The sequence below is a fragment of the Electrophorus electricus genome, chromosome 1, assembly GCF_013358815.1.
Source record: "Electrophorus electricus isolate fEleEle1 chromosome 1, fEleEle1.pri, whole genome shotgun sequence".
Taxonomy (NCBI): domain Eukaryota; kingdom Metazoa; phylum Chordata; class Actinopteri; order Gymnotiformes; family Gymnotidae; genus Electrophorus; species Electrophorus electricus.
In genome coordinates this window covers 4,916,014-4,935,523 of record NC_049535.1, presented here as the reverse complement: position 1 = coordinate 4,935,523, position 19,510 = coordinate 4,916,014, and the positions used below count along the sequence as shown (strand labels likewise).

Below are 19,510 nucleotides of genomic sequence, written 5' to 3'. Positions count from 1 at the left end.
ATTATAGGTTTAGGTGTGACAAGTGCCCTTTAACCACGTGATGTGTTTTCTAAAGTCAAGCTAAAACACACCCAAATGACACTGATCATTTCATTTCACTGTCTACCAGTTGCTTTTGGGCCAACCATTTTGCATTCATCTTTTTTTTATTTGTTTTTAAAGAAAAACAAGCAAACAAACAAAAACTCAGCCCCTACCTGTGACAACACTGTTTCAGTTAAATGGGTCGAAAATCTAAGCCGTAGTTAAGAAACCTTCAGCAGCAAAAAGTCGAGCCAGGAGGAGGCCGAGCGCAGCTGGGGGAGGAGCGGGGTGTGGTGGGGGGGGGGGCCCGTGGCTGACGTGAGCGAGGCCGCCGTGACCCTGCATTCACCCAGAGCCTGAGCTGCCAATTTGCCAAGGACGGCAAGATTACGGCCGACCCCGAAAAAGGACATCCACTTGGCACGCACGGGCCGCCCTTGCCTTCATTGGCATGCGGAGCTATGTCCATGCTCCCTTCCACACCAAGGCCCTGCAGAGAGCAACTTTCCCCCAAACGACTTTATCGAGAATTAGCAAGAATACGCTGGAGCCTTAGGTAATGTTTAGCCAACTCGGGGCCGTTTTCCCCCTTGTTTGGTCATTTGGTAATTGGTCATTTATGGTTTGTTTCATTCGCTTATGCAGTGCAGGATCATCAGAGTGGCTTGTACTGGTGAGCAGCAGTTTTTAATGAAATTTCTTACAAGATGTTTTCTGCACTGGGGCAGTTAAATGGATATAAGGAGACATGAACGAGGATTTCTGCACTTTCAGAAAAAAGGAAAGGCAGTGTGAGGAAAACATTGTGCTAGCTCTTTTGTTTCCTCCGTGCCAGCTCTGGTCCGAAAGCAGGCTGTGCGGTGCGTGGCAGGCAGGCGAGAGAGCGCCGTTGCTGTGAAAATGGCTGCGCGCTGAACCCCTCCCCCTGCGTCTCTCCTCTGAGCGGCAAGGACGGCATTCATCTGGCACCGGTCCTAGCTCGCATTCCCTCAGAGCACTCCACCCCGCATGATGCAAGATACAGACACACAGAGAGAGAGAGAAGGCAAGAGAGAGATATGGGGAGCTACTGGGCCACGCTTGTCAGGATGCTTCAGGGCGTGTGTGTGTGAGCGGGAACAGTGCATGTCTGGTGAGTGTCTCTAATGCATTTTAGGAGCTCCTGTCAACAACAACAACAAAAGTAAACAACCCAAGCAAACCTTCCTACACTCATTATGATGAGAACAAGTCACCTCACAGGCAAGCAGGGAAGATCACCAAAGTGCTCCCCCCCCCCCATCCTGTCTCTTTGACACAGGGCTCCGTTTGACTCTAGTTTTGTGCCAGATCTTTTCATCATCGCGATCGGCTCAGGTTTCTGATGATCAGATGGCAAGCCGCATGGAGTTGCTATTTGGTTGCTAAAGCAAACTCAGCCACTGGAGCATCACATGGGTTTTCCATTAAGCAGCCTCCAGCCTCGCCTCAGATAGCTCGCTGTGGCCTCTTCTTGCCTTTCATTTTCCAGCCTGGCACTCATCAACAATGACGCCCGACTATATCGGGCCTGATACTGCAACGTCCTTTACATGCAAGCATACTAAACTCCTTTTAGAACATGCCCCTCTGCCCCTAGGGAAGGCCTGGAGAGTTCCAGTAACCCCAGGGCACATTTGTTCCTCCCCCAAACCCAGTCCCATGAAGCCCTGAACCACAGCTGACCGAAACGCACACGCATACACACACAGACACGCGTGTACGCACACCGCAGGCTTGGAGTGGTGGATCCATTAAGGGCCCTATTTCCAGACAAGAGGGAAAAGGGGCCGGGCTTTGCACAGATGATGGGTCACAGCTGTTCCCACAGGATGCAGGTTTCTTCCCCCCCCCACCACCTCCCTTTTTCCATCACAGTTCAAAGAGAGAGAGAGAGAGAGAGAGAGAGAGAGAGAGAGAGAGCGCCCAGGGTATTGCTAACATTAGAAAACCCCATACAGAAGTTTAGGAAAGTGGGATGTGGAGGGGTGGGTACGGCTGGTCGGTCTGGTTTTTCTTTTTGCAAGGCTGGACATGTTTGGTGTCTGAACCATGGCCATGTTCTACAGTGCAGGAAAGGCAAAATGGTATTCATACTGCAGGCACTGAAAGAGCAGATGGAGATTCCCCCTATCGCTCACCTGTGTGTGACACATGCTCTACATTTGCTCTGCACTTTCACTCAGTGGAAATTGCGTCCTTCTGCCATGCGTTTTTTTTGTCCTGCAACCATAATCTTGGTTCAAGGGCGTGCACATGACGATTAATCAACATAGCGACTGAATACGCAAGTTTTTAAAGGAAAGCCCGAAAGCTTCATTTAGTTAACTATGTAAAAAACGGAAGTCTTGATTCATGACTGACTGATTTTAAAACATCTTCCAGCAATGATTCTCCCCAGTCGTCCGGAAGATTCCAGGCTTTTAATCCTGTCACTCAGCAGGGCCAGGCAGGTAGCGTGCAGAGGAGCAAAGGATTCTGGGAAATCCGGGCGTGGTTTCAAGGCTCCTGGAGAGGCCCAGATGTCCCTGCCGCACTCCAGGGACGCCTCAGCCATAAATGATGGATATGTGACACATACACACACCAAATCCATTTATAGGGTACAATGAAAAGTCAGATAATTATATAAGCATAAAGAATAACTGCAATTAGAGGTTAGATATAATAATTTTTCTCAGAAATGAAACAACTCGCTTCGCAGAATAGACCAAAGTATAAATTGCCATGGCAAATACTTACACTGTTGCTCCTTGATCAAGGCCCCATTAGGAGCATAGGACAAAGAACCTTGATCCTATTTCCGGGAACGGAGATGAGGCACATTTGCTGGGGCGTGCACTGCCATCTGACCACAGCCGACGGGTCGGTTCAGCGACAAGCGCGCAAGGGTGTGTCTCGCTATCCATTTCCAAATATAAACGGGGCAGCGAGCCGACACCGGTAGGCATCAAAGCAGGAACCAATGGGCGCGGAGCCGTTCGCGGTCGGCACTGGCACTGCGGCTACGGTCGCGCACGTTAGGCGACGGGGATAAATACGCGGAGTCACCCGTGTTGGGATATGTTACAGACTCAGATTAAGATTTGGGTTGAGATCAGTCACACTCGGAGTCAGGGGGGGCTTTTGGAGGGCATGTCCTTTTCCGTTTATAACTAGACTTAGTTCTGATTTAACTTTAAGCGCAGTCGAGGCTGCCCGACCTGGTCCTTGCTGGGTCCTAGCCGTTTGCGAATCACTTTTTCCACCAAGATGCTGATGAGGATCGCCTTGAACACGCTGTTCTGAAGATGATAGATGGCTTGATCTGGGCTTGTTTATAGAGTAGTGCTCTGATAGCGGAGAAAGTACACAGTTAGCGCGATTTCAGCCGAGAGCAAAACGCAGCCAAGTCGTTTTTTCTTAGTTTCTTTTGTCAGCATATTAAATACTGCTTTCCAACATAAACTTAAGGTTTCACCATTAACTACAGCTGTACTGTGAGATCCATAGACAAGTTCTAGTGGAAAAAAATAAAATAAATAAATTAACATAAATAAATAAATAAAAATATGCGGACCAGATTCTAAGTCTTTGCTTGGAAATGAAGGATATTGTCTTAAATATTATTTCTAATATGTTATGAAGGTTGTATAACAGTATATAAAAACAGCAGAGGCTGAGATAATACTGTAATAGTAGCTTATCCCATGTCAGCTCTTATAGAGCCTCAAGGCTTTCTAGATAAACATTAGCACAAAGCATTCCTCACATCCTAGCCAGCAGTGAGCCAAAGAGCAAGAAGGAGGGGGTTCCAGAGGGGTGTGTGTGCGTGCGCATGTTGACTGACTGTGCCTCTAATAGGAAAATATGTTAAGTGCATCAATGGTTGGGTCAGAGGAAGGCGGAGGGTAGCTTTCCATGAGTAATCATTCATTCCAGGCTCGGCTGCTGCGTCTCCTCGTGTCAGCAGGTCTGCGTCTGGCCCACAGCACACTGTACACACGCGCAGCGTTATATCCATTAACGCATGTGCCCTTTAATATTATGTGCATTGGTTCACAAATAAGATGGTGATGATTGTGCTATGAGTGTGTGTGTTTCACAACTATGTGCCCTACTCGATATGCATGTTTGTTTACATACCTATACAGTAGGATGTACATCTATAGATTCTGAACTAATATATGCGTAGCTGTTTGTGTGTGTACAGTACCCCTGGGTGCAGTGGAGCAGGGCAGGATGAGATGGCACAGGCTCAGCAGACTGAATGGAAAGTGCCGGAGGCCCTACAGAGCATCAGCAGATGGGAGTGCCAGTGTGCCCCTCTCTCTCTCTCTCTCTCTCTCTCTCTCTCTCCCTCCCTCCCACCTTCGCTCTGTCTCTCCTCACGCGCCATCTCATCTCGCCGAACATTCTCAGCCACTCCCTTTACCATCTGACCTAGTGTATGAGTGTGCGTGCTCGGCGTGGGTGCATGTCTGTCCTGAATTCCTCCCTCCAACACACTTGTCCTGAAAACATCAACAACCACGCTGCTGTTCTTCATCTTCCCTTTTCTGAAGCAGAAAGGATCCTGCCTGCTCTTACCCAGACAGCGGGCGACTCTTCTGAATCGAGACAGATCCGACATGAGCCGGGTGTCCGTTTCGGCACCCGAGTTCACCTCCGCCGGGTTTACTGAGGACAAGATGCGCGGCTCGGAGCGTCAGACGCCTGACAGCCGGTGCGGGTTAAACTTAAGTCAACCCCAACGGCTGGCGTGGTGAGCAGATTGAAGCTCTCTCTGTGTGTACACGGCGGTTATGTTGCGTGTGCCTGCTAGGAAGCACGGGTGCGCGGAGGCTGCGTGAGCCGCAGACAAGCAAATGCTTTAGAGGGTCCAGCGCCGGGCCGCTGATTCAACGTCTGACAGGCGAGCGTGAAATTCTCTGCTGAGGACAAGCTGACCGAGGGTTCACCTTTGCGTGACTGAGACGCCTGTTCCCATCTCCACATAGGGATCAAGAGGGATTGAGAAGAAAGAGAAAGGGAGAGAGAGTGTGTTTATTCCATACAAAAACTGGAACATTTCTACAAAAACTAGCCACCCACATGGCACAGAGATGCTACCATGCTGCTATTTCAGAGGTGTTGGTGGGGAAAAGCACTGGGCTAGTTTAAATGGGATGGGGTGGGTTGGGGGTTGGGGGGGGGCAGAAGCTTTCAGCACAATTTAAATTCTATTTAGTGCAGTGTAAGTGAATAGGGAGAGGGTACCTAAGGGTGAGCATGTGTGACTTAGGTTGACATGCATTCTTGATCCAGTACTCAAAAGGCCTCACTGTGTTCTGCTCCCACTGGCCTTGTGTGTCTCTTTATTGTGACCTCCAAAAGGCTGAAAAATAACACCACTTCTCTCTTTTCCTCCCTCTACCTCCAATTCCCTGACACACACACACACACACACACACACACACACACACACACACTTATACCTTAGTTCTTTATCTTGTGTCTCACTGACTTATATCTCTCTCTTTCAGAGTCTCGCCCTCTCTCTTATATACAAACATAAATGTAGACTCACACCTTGGACATCTTTATCTGCCATACCTCCCTCTCTCCGCGTCACTCAGAGGCGCAGAATGCGCCGGTCACTTGATCCTCTGTGAAGCCGCGTGCACCCTTCTCTCACCGGATCCGGTTGCCCGCGTCCGTAGGTGAGCGGGCTGCCTGCGTGCCGCAGTGTCAGGTTCGCTCGGGGCGAAGAGGAGTGCCATTGTTTGCAGAGCAGAGGACAGAGCAGGGTGTGGCGCTGCAAATAAAGCACGGGGTAATCTGCGCGCGCGCGCAGGTGTGTGTGGGGGCGGGGGGGGGGGCAGACGGTATCAGCACGGCTGCCGAGGCTCACGTGAAAGGCTGCCGGCCACTTCCTCCCGATAAGAGTGGACGAGCTGGCCGTGAGTAACACAAGGGCCTTTTGTGCGCAGGGCAGGTGGGTGCCGTCCGCTGCATCGACGGCAAGGCATCTCGGCCATCGCGGAAAGGCAAGATGGAAAGTGAGAAAGTAAGAAAGAAAGAAGAAGTAGAAGAAAACCCCGTTTCCAACTGTCGGCTAGAAAGGCGGCGGTAATGCTGGTGTCGTTCCCTTTTTCGAGTCCCCCAGCGATGGCGCAGTAATCTGCTGAGGCTTTTCTTCCCCTGGCCTCGCCTCCTTTCTCGTGCTTCCCTCAGTTTAGAGTCCTGCGTGCAGCCCTGCGCAGAAATAATTCATTTTCAGGCTGTATTTTAAGGCAACTGAAACTACCCGTCTCTTTCAACCATCTAAATACTAAAGGCGAACCGAGAATGTGTGCTTGTACGCTAACGCCACAACGTCTTCCCGAAGCAACCCAGATTTCGGGCATTACCGTTTGTGTGACAGTAACCCAGTTGTTATTTTTATTTTTTTTATTTTTTTTCCCACTCCTTCTGATGAGTGAGCGACGTGTCTGGGATGAAGTGTGCTGTTTCGGTCTATTCCTGTTCAGTAGGCTAAAATGGGCTATTTCTGAAAGGCCTTCATTGCACTGTCCCGTCTGTCTGCCCCTCTCCCGTTGCCGGCAGCGGCTGTGGCCCGTGGGGGGATTCGCTCCTATTCAGATCTGGGTCAGTCCTGCCCTGGCTGCTGCCGCACCATACCATAAAAGAGGAAAACGAATCTGGAGGGATGAGTGGAGACATCTGGATGTGTGCCTCAACTAACCTCGATTTTAAGTGCGGGGGCAAGGGGGGGGGGGTGCGCAACCTCTAAACTCTGACCTCATTTGCTGGCAGACTAGTCCACTTTGGTGGGTTGCAGGGTGAGTGGGAGAATGATTTGTTTTCTCTTTCATTCTTAAACTTCCAGGTTATCTCAGACTTTAGTGGTAATAGTTTAACCCCCCTCTCCCCATTTTACCCCATGCTAAGCTTTCAGGTTCTCTGACAGGCATGATTCAAGGCAGTCAGCTGTGAAAGCTCTGACGCACCTCTGGGCTATTTCGTGTGTGTGTGTGTGTGTGTGTGTGTGTGTGTATATACTCACACAGCATGGCTTTGTTTAAATAGACTGATTGAAATACCCAAGAAGAACTGCTGAATCATCGCGTCTGCTAGCTGCCCTGTATATTTGCTGCTCTGACCCCTCCCCCTCTGTGATCAGGGTATAGAGCATATTTGCTTAACCTGCCATTGCTATTCACCCCCATTCATTGCTGTATTCTACAAGGTTATTCCTCTCTTTTTGAGGTAATGTCACAAGGCTGTGCGCATGCATCTGTTGCTACAAAAAGAAATTGTCCTACCAATGATTCAAGAGGAAAATTGAAAAAATTAAGCTACAGTTTATAACCTGCTCAAAGTTAACATGATTTGAATGAGTTTTTTTTTCCCCCCAAACAATAAAAAACTTCTCTGTTAAGGTCATATTCTATATTGTGACATGCTGTGATGTTGTGAAACGCTTCAGGCAACATCATTGCCTGAAATAGGCCCATAAATAATCCAGGCCTGTGCTCACAGCATTGACCATTTGCACAACTGAGGGTTGTCCTCTCCTAAAACAGAGCATGTGTGACCATCGAGAGTGACATTAAGTCGTATTTAACCGGTATGACCACTGACTGCTCACGCCCAGAGCTCGACACTTTGGCGGCTCCACGTTCTCCATGCTCTGGCTGGTGACTGTTTGCACACTCGATGTGCTCTGTGACCTCCAGTGCCGTCGAAAGGGCTAAATGTGGAAGAGGCTATCTGCGAAGCCTGGGAAGCCTTTCAAAGCGCCAGGCTGATAAATCTTTGACGCGGCGCTCGTGCTGCGGTGCTGCAGTTTTACGGTGGTCTGCTCAGAAACTACGATAAGACAGGTTTAATGTTTAACCGGCTATATGAGGAAAGGTTAGCGAGATCCTTCACAGATACGGGTAATCGTTCAGGGCCCGGATAGGCCGCAGTCAAAGGCTGTACAGCATGGCTCCCGGCTGGCACGAATATGCTCCCTGGCCTTTGTGGTGACGCAATGCTGCGAAGGGCGGGCTGTAGCTGTTTCCGTGGAACCGAAGGGGCCAATCAGAAGTTGGCCAAATCTTCCCACTTCCCCCAGAATCACTGGGGTAAGGGCAGGATCAAGCGCAGTTGCCGAAAGCTATCGCCAATATTTTTGTTTACTGTGCATGGTTTCTGAACGCGGGAAAGGTGATTACAAATGGTCTGATCGAGTGCTTTCATTTCCCAATCCAGTGTGTGTGGTTACTGTACATTTTTTTGTCTAGTCATGCAAATAAGAACCTGTTCCGTTTGTTTACGAGTGGTTTCAAGATAGCTCAGCATAACTCATGGTAGAAAGGTCACCTCCTTCCACACTGTATGCGAAGCACACCCTCCCCATATCCACGCATACAAGTAAGCACGCGCAAAGACCCGCACGCTCACCCGTAAACAACTATTCCTACACCCTGGCCAGAATAACCCCGTCGCAGCTGCAAGTAGATCTGTGACTCATAGGTTGCACAATGCAAGACATGTAATCATATTACTTCAGCTTATCTGTCTCGTCAAGGGCACCTAGTGCACTCTGCTCCCTGCCTCTGGTTGTGGGTGTGTGTGTGTGTGTGTGTGTGTATGTGTGTGTGAGAAACAGAAAGAGAGATAAACTAAAAGATAATGGCTAACAGAGTAACATGGAAACTCAGGCAAGGCTTCAGTGAAAAAAAAAAATTACAAGCACACAAAGAGTGTTGCCAGATAAGGAAGAATGCACTGGGAAGACAGATAGCACTGACGTGACCAGGTGGCCGTCGCAAGAGCATAACCCCAGCAGACCGACAGGTTCAACTGGCTCTCACCTCTGCTTCTCCAACCCCCAGTCCGAACACAGTGTGCCACTCAAAACATCCTCCAGCTCAGGGCAAAGCTCTTCCAGCACAGACACCGTCCGGCCTGCTCCCACCAGCCATGCCCCCTGCTAGGGGTCTGCAGTTAAACGCCTGCAAGCAGCCGTGCCTTAGATGTAAAAGTGCAACAAGGGAGGTGCAGGTTCATGCCATCAGAAGGTCCAAGCGAGTGAGCACTGAGAAGTAAATGGGAGTATCTTGGGACACACGGGTTGCAGGGGGTTGATGAAATGGCAAAACAGAACAGGAGAGAGAGGCATCCATGCTGCAGGTTAGGGTAGAAAGAAGAGGGAACACAGATGAAATAAAGATAGTGCATGCAAATGTTTGGCAGGATAAGAGGGTGAGATAGAGAACTCGAAGAAAGAATCTTTCCATCAGGTATCGGGGAGAGGCCCAATAAGTGCTTCGTATACGATGCATGGAAACGTTCTGCAGTCACGTTATATGAGGTGGAGTCTTGGGGGGGAACTTCATATGGGCAAAAGGACAGGAGTAGAAGAATCAGGAAAGCACTCCGCATGCATGGAAACAAGATGAGGGTTACATCACAAAGAGTGTTCCTTGACAGGAGCACTCATAAAGGGGCTTGCTCCTTCTTCATCTTTTTATTTTTACGAGTGTATTGTCCAAACCACACAGGGCCAGGCAAAGGGGAAACTACAACTTTATGGCTTGCACACTACAGAAAGAGCTTCATCGCTGGCCTGTGCCCGCCTCGTTCAGAATTCCAGAGATTGCATTCAGTAGCCAGAGAATTGCACACAAGCCCGATCATCAGTATGTGAGTAGGGTTTACTGCACATTGTAACACATGCCTCCCAGTACCCTGGAAACAGAATTCTTTTGTGGGCCGTACACTGAAGGTTCGAGACCAAATAACAACTGAGGTCTGTGTCCTTATGTTTCAGTGAATATTTGCGTGAGACGAAAATAGTAGTATGGCTGGAATCTCACACAACACTTGCCACAGTGTTAAAGTAAATCGGATTACTTCAGAAAGCCTCTTGCTGTCTCAGAGAAGAACCAGACAGCTGAATGCTCCAGACATCAAAAGAAACTCTGAGGAATTTAAAACTAAAGCATGGCAACGTTTGATACGAGAGAGAGAGAGAGAGAGAGAGAGAGAGAGAGAGAGAAAGAGAGAGAGAGAGAGGAAAGAAAAAGATTCAGACAGAGAGATAGAGCGCTGTCTGGACATTACATAAGCTGTCATTATTCGCCAGCTCTTGCTCTTGGGCTTAGTTACATCACTGCGTTATTTTGAGAGGCCATGCAAAAACTGTTCTTGGTCATACCTGCATTTTGAGCAGTCGAGAAGTCAAGGAAGTAGTGGAGGCAATCAGAAGCAAAGACAGCAGAGAGAGAGAGAGAGAGAGAGAGAGGGAGGGGAGACTTAGTTTTTGCTAGTGACTTCACCATTTTGCTTCCAGAAGCTCTGAGCTTGCAAGGCAAAGTCAACTGTCAGGAAAAATGGCACAAACATTAAAATGCAGAGTCATCTTGGGTTCCACTATGTTCTCTCATGCAAAGTTCACAATATGCTGTTTTTTTAAATACTTACTGTTTGTCATGACATTTACATATAAAGTGGGGTGCCTATTGTCAACAACTACATCCATTGTAACCACATATGATGTGTTTTCATACACTATCAAGCAGAAAGCGACTGCTCAAAAAAATACCGTCATACCAGCTTATTGAACAAACCCAGACAAGCCAAGACTTTCGTTTTCTTGTTCAAGTCTGGCAGATTTTGCAGCATGCCTGCCATGATGATTGTTGTTGGTGGTGTTGGTGTTGCAGTTGTTGTCGAGTGGTAGCTCTTGTTTGTGCAAGTCTGCTGCTGTCTGCTCTTTCACCGCCTTGTTACAGATGTGGCACATCTGGACCCAGGAATGACTCATTTGCAGTACTTCTCCAATGTTCCACTCCTCAGGCTGCCATGGCAACTGCAGAATGTTTGGCAGCGAGCCGTAAATGGCCGATGAATAAGGGAGAGTGAGAGAGAGGGAGGGCAAGAGCGAGACGAAAACACACAGAGAGAGAGAACGAGAGAACGAGAGAGAAGAGGCAGAAGCAGAAAAGTGGGAGAGGTAGGGAGCTCTCAGGAGTCTGGCTCGCATCCAGGGCAACCATAATGCGGAGGCTGAAATGAAGCCTGTGGCAGAACACCAGGTCTTAGAGAACAAAGATGTGTGCTTCTAACGTCGGCGACAGGAGCTCGCTTGGCAGCTTCTACCTTTTCCCAGAAGCCTTTGTCTTGGCAGACTGCCACCCTCCTTTCCAGGCCTGCAAAGAGGACTGGGAGGAGGAAGGAAAGGAGAGAGAGATAGAGATAGAGATAGAGGGAGAGAAGGAGAAAGAGATTTTATGTGACCTCACCTCCTCCTCTTCAGTCTCTGGTGGAAAACCATCCAAAACTCTTTGCTCACAAAATGCACCAATTTATATCTTGGGGGAGGAGGGAAAGGGGCATTTTGGTTGTACCTGTCCCAAAACGTTGAGTGTGCAAATCCCAGGTTTTTTTTGAAGCTGATTAAAACAATTCCAGAATATTTGCCTGCAACAAAAAGATAATACAATACTCTAATGTATGCATAATAATGAGTAGTACCACATAGGCCTAGTCTAGCCACACAGATTTATTATTGCCAGCCAGATGCTCCTTTTTCTGTCAACATCCATTTCGACTTCATATTGATCTGTTTGCGGGCCTTTGTGAACTGCCAATAGTCATATATTCTCCCCCTGCTTCTTCCTGTGAGAGGAGTATTTCTGTCAGTTCTGTCCGGATGGTCCGGCGGGGCCGTTGCCAGAGAGCAGAGGTGATGCTGCAATTTAGTGCTTGCGCACTCAGCAGCCAGAGCCAGCCCAGTGCGTGCTTTCCAATCGGGCTAAATCACAAGGCAGCCGCTCGCCTTCGCTTTAAGTGAGTAAATAAAAAGGGGCGTAATAACACGAGAAGGAAGAGTGCGGTAAGTGCGTCGCACTTTATTTCCACATGACACGGAAAAGACCCCCGGCTTTACACACTGCACTGGCATGCACGTGCGCGTGCGCGCGTGTGTGTGTGTGTGTGTGTGTGTTATTTTGCTAGAGGTCTGCAGAGCTGAAGGCTGAAAGCAACCCTAACACTGTAAACAGGAAGCGGTTAGTCACAGGCTATCCTGATAAGGCTGTGGTTGCCATAGATACGCTTTCCGGTGTAAGGAGCAGGACTATGAGAAATGTGACTCATACTGGGCAAGAAGAAGCCTACTCTTTAGCAGATTACATCATTGCGATCTGATCCTATATTTGTTTTCTCTTGTAATTATGTGTCCAGTTTGGTATATAACATAAAACTTATAACAGTCATGGGACCATAATTAATCTACATTTGTAGCTTTGCTTGAGCAGTTATCTTTAAACTTTCAAATAAAATACCCCCCACCTATGTATGTATGTATGTATGTATGTATGTATGTTAATCCATGTCCAGGATGTTGTTGAGTCATCTGCAGAAAAGTGTAATTTGGAGCAATTTGTATGATTTTTGTTCTGCATCTTACAAAGAGTGCTTTTAGTACCCAGAACTTCAAAGCTGTACATTATGTTCAGAATGCTTCATTAAAAAATGTGCTGTTTAAAAATTTAAAAGTTTTAACACATCAAAGGATGCACTACAAAGCTTTTTGTTGAATTATTAAAAGAAGGCAGTGTGAGTTTTCCTGAGTCTAGAGTGAAGAACTGAACCAGTGCAGACATGATACCTGCAATCACATGGTGCACTTGCCCAGATCAGATCACTCATTTCAAAGACTGAATCTTGCTTATTCCAGGAATTATCTCCAGAAAACCCAGAAGATGCTCTTCAATGCCCAAGATGGGTAGATGATTAAAAAGTCAATAGGTAGCTGGGTGACGCAGGACCCAATTCTGTAATTCTGTACCATCCAATAAACATGAAGTAAATGAAAGTATACCGGGGTGGAATACCACGCTGCACGCTGATAGTATTAAATCAATGTTTGGGCTCTGTTGATAGTTGAATGAGATCATAGGCAGACTGGTTGGTGATCACCTGACCCCCTCCAAACCCTAGACCAGCTTTGGATCTGTTGACTTCCTCCCCTGTGAATCAGCTAAGCCAGATAGACACTCGGGCCGTCAGGCTGTGTGTACGAACTATTTGTCTGGCCAACAATTCCAGGAAGCCTCCTTAGGGGCTGACGCATAGTAAAGTATGGGGCTCTGAATGAAGTGTTCCTCCAAACCTCTGCACAGCTTTTCCTTTGCAGTTGTGTAACAAGAGGGAAAAACTCCGGGGCTTGAGGAACAGTTTCATGCACTCTCTCATCAGACAGACTGCCAAAATAGTGGGCTTCCAGGTTGTTCAATCTAAAAAACAAACATTCTGTAGAACCAAGGTAATCACAACCAAACGACTTTACAGAAACAGCCTGGTGTGGCATAACAACAACAATGGTAAATAAATAAATAAGTCGAACACGTTCCAGATTTTCAAAGGCCATGTCATCCCCAATTTGTGTGACACTTCCTTCACATGGGCCGTTTTCCTCTGGCAGAGGTTACAATACCCAGAGGGAATCAAGGCCCCAGTAGGAGACATCTTAATCCCATCATCGGCGGACCACATGACTGCAAGATAGACTTGCACTCAAATCTGTGTAAGCAGGCTGCGCAGCACATACCGCAAAGGCATAGCATGTGTGTAACAGAAAGGAAACAGTCGTCAAAAATGATAACAAATGCTGCATCAAAGTGGTGCAGAGAAGGGGGGAAAAGGGTTGCAGGTTTACTCAAGACAAAGCACAGGGGATGTTCCTACTCAACGGGCTTATCTAAGAGTCTTACTAGGGGGTTTACCCTTGTACACGCCTTGGCACGTTAGGAGGAAAAAGCCCGTGTAAAGGTCTTTGCTAGGAGGAAATGAGCCAGTAGCAGCCGTGAGCTTTAATCACGATTGTCACCGTAATGGATTACAGTCTGGAAGTGTGCACACTGGTAGCTAATGAGATACTGCACTTAGGAAAATGGAGGGAAAAAACGTGTCCCTTACATAACAATATTTTAGTTGATGCCCTATGCCACGACATTTGCCTGAACGCTGAAACGCTGACCGTATTGTACAGTATGCAAAACGCGTCGCTTATTCGACTGTTTTGCCTGCAGCTGGAAAACGGGACGCATTGTTCAGTGATCGCGGCGTTCCCTTTGTGTGCATGCGAATGTGTTGCTGACTGGCGCGTTTGAGGCGGAAGCGAAGTGAATGTCGTAATGCTACTCTACGGAGAGAAGACACAACAGAGCTGCAGCCTCGTTAGTCAGCTGTGGCCAATATGCTCGCCGCGAAATGAGAGCTGGTGTAAGAGGAAGGTCTGATATTTGAATTACTCACTGACATGGTGAAATCTATTCGGAGAGCTGTAGAAAATGCTGAAGCCGACAAAACATGCGAGCACCCATCTATTCTATATTGGGTCGATGTTTAAGGTTTTAGCAGCGCTCGGGAGACGTTTTCACTTGCATCATTTTCGGGTTTCATTGATGTTTTTGTTTGATTAAAAGGACTGCTGTCGAAATAACCAAAGCACTTTTTTTTTTAAAGCGAGGGGCTAGGGAAAACCGCACATAGAGTTTTCTCACTTCTATAACAGCGTACGTCGGCGGTAGCTTAGATCTTTGGCAGGGTGCCAGAGGGGTTGGTTTGTTTTTCCCCGTATGGGCGAGGCAGAAGCGGGTAGCCTACGTGACTGTTTCTCACTTCCTCGTTTAAAAGGCGTCATAAGTACTTGCAAAAACAGGTCCCGCTTTGCTTGCAGGTCAGGAATTGCCTCACCCGAGAGTCAGCAACGTGTGTGAGCTGCAAAGACGTCCATTTCGACGGAGTGAAAAGCGTGGTAACTGTTGACATAATGCGGTCAAACTCGTATATTCAGCGTCCCCCATCTCAGTCTGGTAACAGTAGCTATCATTTTTCCCCCTAACACTTTAGTCAAAATGCGTTCCTGAATGTATTAAACATGTTAATTCCACTTATTTAAAACACAAATTAATCATCAGTGCACATCCTCGGCGGTTCACTTGTTACATTTTAGAAAATAAAACTGGCTGGGTGAATTAACATTGGCTTTGGGTTAGCGGACCCAGAGCTCTCATAAAAATAAAGAGAAGACAGCGCAAAGCTTACGTGGTCTAGACTTGTCTTTGATATGGGGCTTTCCGCGTCGCCCTGAACCTCAACCAATTGTTGCTTGCTGAATCACATGGGCTTGGCTGACATGAGTCAACTGAGCCTGGAGTCTGAACGAAGTTCACATGCCTAAAGATAAATAATTTACCCACGGTGACTGTCACCACCCCCGACGTAGAAAGGAAGTTTTATCTGAGCAAACCGAGGCGGAGCGGGGCCAAATGTACCGGCCTTTCTTTTTAAATGGAATAAAACGTTGCCTCTACTTATTGGACCGAGTGTGTACCGCTGGTTATTATTTTTTTAATGTTTTTTTATTTTTGGGATTAGTAGCCTAAGCACTCTGGCTATATTAGAGTTAAGGGTATTGTATTCTAAATCTGCTGTGGTGGCTCAAACCTAAGTCGGTTTAGCATGACTAGCTGAGTGCAGTCAACCGCGTGACGTCTCGTTGGCAGGCGGGCTGGAATGTGGAATTACTAGGCTATAGCTCTAGGTCACATTTAGGCCTACACAAGCGAGGTCAGTGGTGCAGCAACGCTGGCTTTGCACAGTCGAGATGAAATGTTTGCACAACAAAGCGCAATATATCTAGTTTTGACTTTTAAGAAGTATTCGTGCATGCTTGTGAGGGGCTACACTAGTAACATTTGATATTGCTAAGTGTTGATATTGCAAGTTTAAAAAATTAGATTTAAAAAAAAATATTTTTTTTTTCATTATTCTGCATGGTAAGCTAAACATAACCGTTAACATTTTGTGAAACAGTAGCCAATAATAAAATACGTTTAGCCTTCAAAACATATGTGGTTTCAGTAGCCGCTGGGAGCGTCGAGGGCGAGAGGGAAGCACGGCGCATGCGCCGAAGGCGGTTGTCGAAGAATCAAGTAAATAGAATCGGAGCTGGAACCCTAACTTTAGTGACGTCACCACTCCACATCGAACGGGCTGGCTGAGTAGTAGTGAGCGAGATAGATAGAGGCGCGCGGTAGTAAAGTACACACTGCCATGAACTTCGGAGTGTAACTTCGCCGTTGTGTCGCTGACGGACTGGTGGGAAACTACAGCGAGTTTTTCTATTCTTTTTTCCCCCCTAATAGATCCAAAGGAAACCGAAGGACATTTGGAGAATTTGTGGCATACTTTTTTTTTTCTTTCTTCCAAAAGCCATGTCCTCCGCGGCGGTTGCTGCCTCGAGAAGGCAGTCGTGCTATTTGTGTGACTTGCCCCGCATGCCGTGGGCTATGATTTGGGATTTTACAGAACCTGTTTGCAGGGGATGTGTCAACTATGAGGGAGCTGACCGAATCGAATTTGTGATTGAGACTGCCCGGCAACTTAAAAGGGCTCATGGTTTCCAGGAGGGTAGGTCTCCGGGACCGGGGAAGTCGGGAAAGGAAATACAGCCCATCAACCACTCGGCTGGAGACCCCGGATCGCGCCCACCACAGCCCCTGGATCGTTATCCTCTAGCTCCGGACAGACCGCCTAGGCTGGGTCCCGAGTATCAGCCAGGGAGGCAGGCAAATGGTATCCCCGTTCCGAACGGATTTCCAAAACCCGACGAGCCACCAGAGCTGAATCGCCAGAGCCCCAACCCGCGCAGGACTAGCACAGTTCCCCCCAATTTGGTGCCTTTGGTGAACGGAACCTTGCCGCCTGTACATGCTCTCAATGGACGACCACCTCAGATGGGGATACCGGGCGCATTAACTGCGCCCAGCCTGACTGATCACGGTGGGAAGCGTTCAGATGATATGAAAGACAAGCACCGACCAGACAGCGTGTCTGACATTAGCGAGAGTCACAAACGAGCGGACGAGTGGATGTGCAAGGGAAAAACGGTGCGCGACCTCATGGCGCTTCACACTCTCGACAACAGGTTCAAGAAAGAGCACGCAGCAATGCAGCACAGGATGGGATACGAAACGAGTTCAACTTCCTCAAAAACAGGTAACAATGGCTTTGCGAAACATTCACTTAAAACCGACAGTTTACCGCTAAAATCTTTTTTCCCCCCTTTCGCGTTAAACGAGCTCATGTCAATGTCAGCAATTACTTCCGAATTCAGAAGTTCAGTGCACATTTCTGGGCGCCTTCTAATGGCATATTTTGTGTGCAGCTCTTGACGACTAAAAATAGTCAAACAGTGCCAACAACAGGTCATGCTTAGTTTTTGAAGAGTGAAAGACTGCTTTTTTTGCTGCATCTGTGTTTTTGTCTTTCTAACTTGCATGTTTAACTTTCTCCACCCCCAACCTTTGCAAACCCCCCCCCCCCCCCTCCTCTGTGCAGACCGAGGCAAGCAACCTCGAAGCATGAAGAGGAAAGCCTCACCTGAACCTGAGGGGGAAGGCACCACGGCCAAGCTGAACGGCGAAGGTCAGCCCTGGCTGCCTTCGCCCTCCGAAGTCCTGAAGATGCCCTCGGCTGCCTTGCCTGGCTACGCAGCCGCTCCCCCCTCCACGATCTCCCCGCACTCCCGTACCACCCCTCCAGAGGCGGCCACCGCCGCGCAGAACGGCCAGTCACCTATGGCCGCCCTCATCCTGGCGGCAGACAATGCGGGCGCCAGCACTGGCTCGCCCAAGGACGCCAATCAGGTACACTCGACCACCGCAGCAGGACGCCGGAACAGCGGCAGCCCGCTGTCGCCCTCCTCGGCCAGCCAGCGCCGGCTGACCCAAAGGGACGTGATGGGCGGAGGGGTGGCAGGCGCCGCTGGCGCCGGTGCAGGCACGGCCACCAGCCACGTGCCGGGCGTAGACCCGCAGGCTGGGCACCCGCAGAGCATTCCGGACTCGTCGGTGCCCCCTGGCACCACCCCGCTGTGCTGCACCTTGTGCCACGAGCGTCTGGAGGACACACATTTCGTCCAGTGCCCCTCAGTCCCCTCGCACAAGTTCTGTTTCCCCTGCTCGCGTGAGAGCATCAAGCAGCAGGGCGCCACAGGCGAGGTGTACTGCCCCAGTGGCGAGAAGTGCCCCCTGGTGGGCTCCAACGTGCCCTGGGCCTTTATGCAGGGAGAAATAGCCACCATCCTGGCGGGAGACGTGAAAGTAAAAAAGGAGAGAGACCCTTGATTTTTCCACTTTTCTGTTTTACTCTTCTTCTTCTTTTTTTTTGTTACTTTTTGTTTTTGCAAAACAAACAACAAATGAAATACATGCATATAGATTTCAGATGACTATAAATAAATCAAATTGCATACCATCCAAACTGAAATTATTGGACATGTACATATGGACACAAGGAAAGTGTACACTTCGTAAACATGGCTGTATAAATTTTTTTTTCTTTTTTTGAATACATTGTTTCTATATATTTTTTTTGAAGATGAAAAGGTATGTACACATTATAACAGACTACTCTCACCCCCTTTTTTCAGTTGTTGTTCAACGCCAATTATCAATGTACTATTAGAACTGGTGGCAGTCCATGTTTAAACATAGAATGTGACTAAAACTACTCTCTGAGCACTTGGCAAATACTGAAATGCTTCTAGCTGTACTTGTATGCACTTGTTTAAAATTGCCAAATACAATTTTTGACCTTGTAATAACAACCTAAGGTGTCCATGGTCCGCTTCTTGTTCCATTATTCGCCAAGGCAGTCGCTCCCTCCTGTGAATCATACAAGAGGGGTGATGCAACAGTCTCTGCAAGAACAAAATGGGACACAGTGGGAGGGGGAAGGCAGACAAGACGAAGGGAGTGAGAGATTTTTTGCCGTGTATGTCAGCAGTGCAGTGGCCTAATATGCTTACTATTTACTAAATTATTTATAGCACATATATAATGTGTTAGAGAGAATATCTGATTTTTTTTTCTGATGGCGAGTTGTGACTTATTTCATTGTTTTCAGCTCCCATGTGCAAAACTTGCTGCGGTATGCAACCAGACACTTGAGATGTCTATTTTCACTTCTATCACCATAGGTTAGGTGCTCGTAAACAATCTGTGCTTTGGCCTTTTTTGGTGAATAGAGACTATTAGTTCCTCAACACCCATTTGTATACTTAATAGACATAAGAGTATTTATTACATTTTACTGTTTTTGGTGATTTTTCTCAAAGTGTTATAGATTAATTATTCTCTTTGAAGTTTAGTTAAAAAGGGTGCCAGCCAGGCTTGAAACCACAGTTTGTAGTAACCTGGAGTGTGTTGCTCTGCAGGGAGGCTGAATATGTGAACGTATGGAAATGCCCCCCAAAAACAAGCCATAGACAGTATTTGACTTCCTCACTACTTTGTGCACGCAGTAAGAGACGCGGCCGGCACTCTGGCTGAGCTTAATAAAAACGCGCCGGGTCACGTGGTTGCCCCGGTGGAATTCCTGAGTCACCGTCCTGCTTCTCAATCAGGGCCTTTGAGGCCAACACGCCTGCCGCTGTTCA

General features: G+C 47.9%; 1 protein-coding gene and 2 long non-coding RNA genes across 4 annotated transcripts; 1 reads left to right on the top strand and 2 right to left on the bottom strand.

Moving 5' to 3' along the window:
* Nucleotides 1-692: 692 nt before the first annotated feature.
* On the bottom strand, nucleotides 693-4,350 carry LOC113586496. Its single transcript, XR_003411620.2, has 2 exons — nucleotides 2,184-4,350; nucleotides 693-1,021 (listed from the first exon to the last, which is right to left on the bottom strand). It is a non-coding gene; the product is annotated as an uncharacterized LOC113586496 (long non-coding RNA).
* Nucleotides 4,351-5,946: 1,596 nt separating this feature from the next.
* On the bottom strand, nucleotides 5,947-15,965 carry LOC113586507. Of its 2 annotated transcripts, none has more exons than XR_003411621.2 (4): nucleotides 15,112-15,965; nucleotides 11,406-11,478; nucleotides 8,868-11,219; nucleotides 5,947-6,258 (listed from the first exon to the last, which is right to left on the bottom strand). It is a non-coding gene; the product is annotated as an uncharacterized LOC113586507 (long non-coding RNA). The 2 variants fall into 2 exon arrangements; XR_003411622.2 differs by having other exon boundaries at nucleotides 10,609-11,219.
* Nucleotides 15,966-16,089: 124 nt separating this feature from the next.
* Nucleotides 16,090-18,679, top strand: irf2bp2b (interferon regulatory factor 2 binding protein 2b). The gene is made up of 2 exons (XM_027024673.2): nucleotides 16,090-17,067; nucleotides 17,410-18,679. Exons 1-2 carry the CDS (start codon nucleotides 16,284-16,286, stop codon nucleotides 18,195-18,197), a joined length of 1,572 nt encoding a protein of 523 aa, XP_026880474.2. The 5' UTR covers nucleotides 16,090-16,283; the 3' UTR covers nucleotides 18,198-18,679.
* Nucleotides 18,680-19,510: the final 831 nt, after the last annotated feature.

What these genes read in the sequence shown, in the direction of transcription:
- irf2bp2b (XM_027024673.2), top strand. Translation starts at nt 16,284, where the DNA reads ATGTCCTCCGCGGCGGTTGCTGCCTCGAGAAGGCAGTCGTGCTATTTG. An exon ending in TTCAACTTCCTCAAAAACAG is followed by an intron (nt 17,068 to 17,409) that starts GTAACAATGGCT and finishes TCCTCTGTGCAG; the next exon opens with ACCGAGGCAAGCAACCTCGA.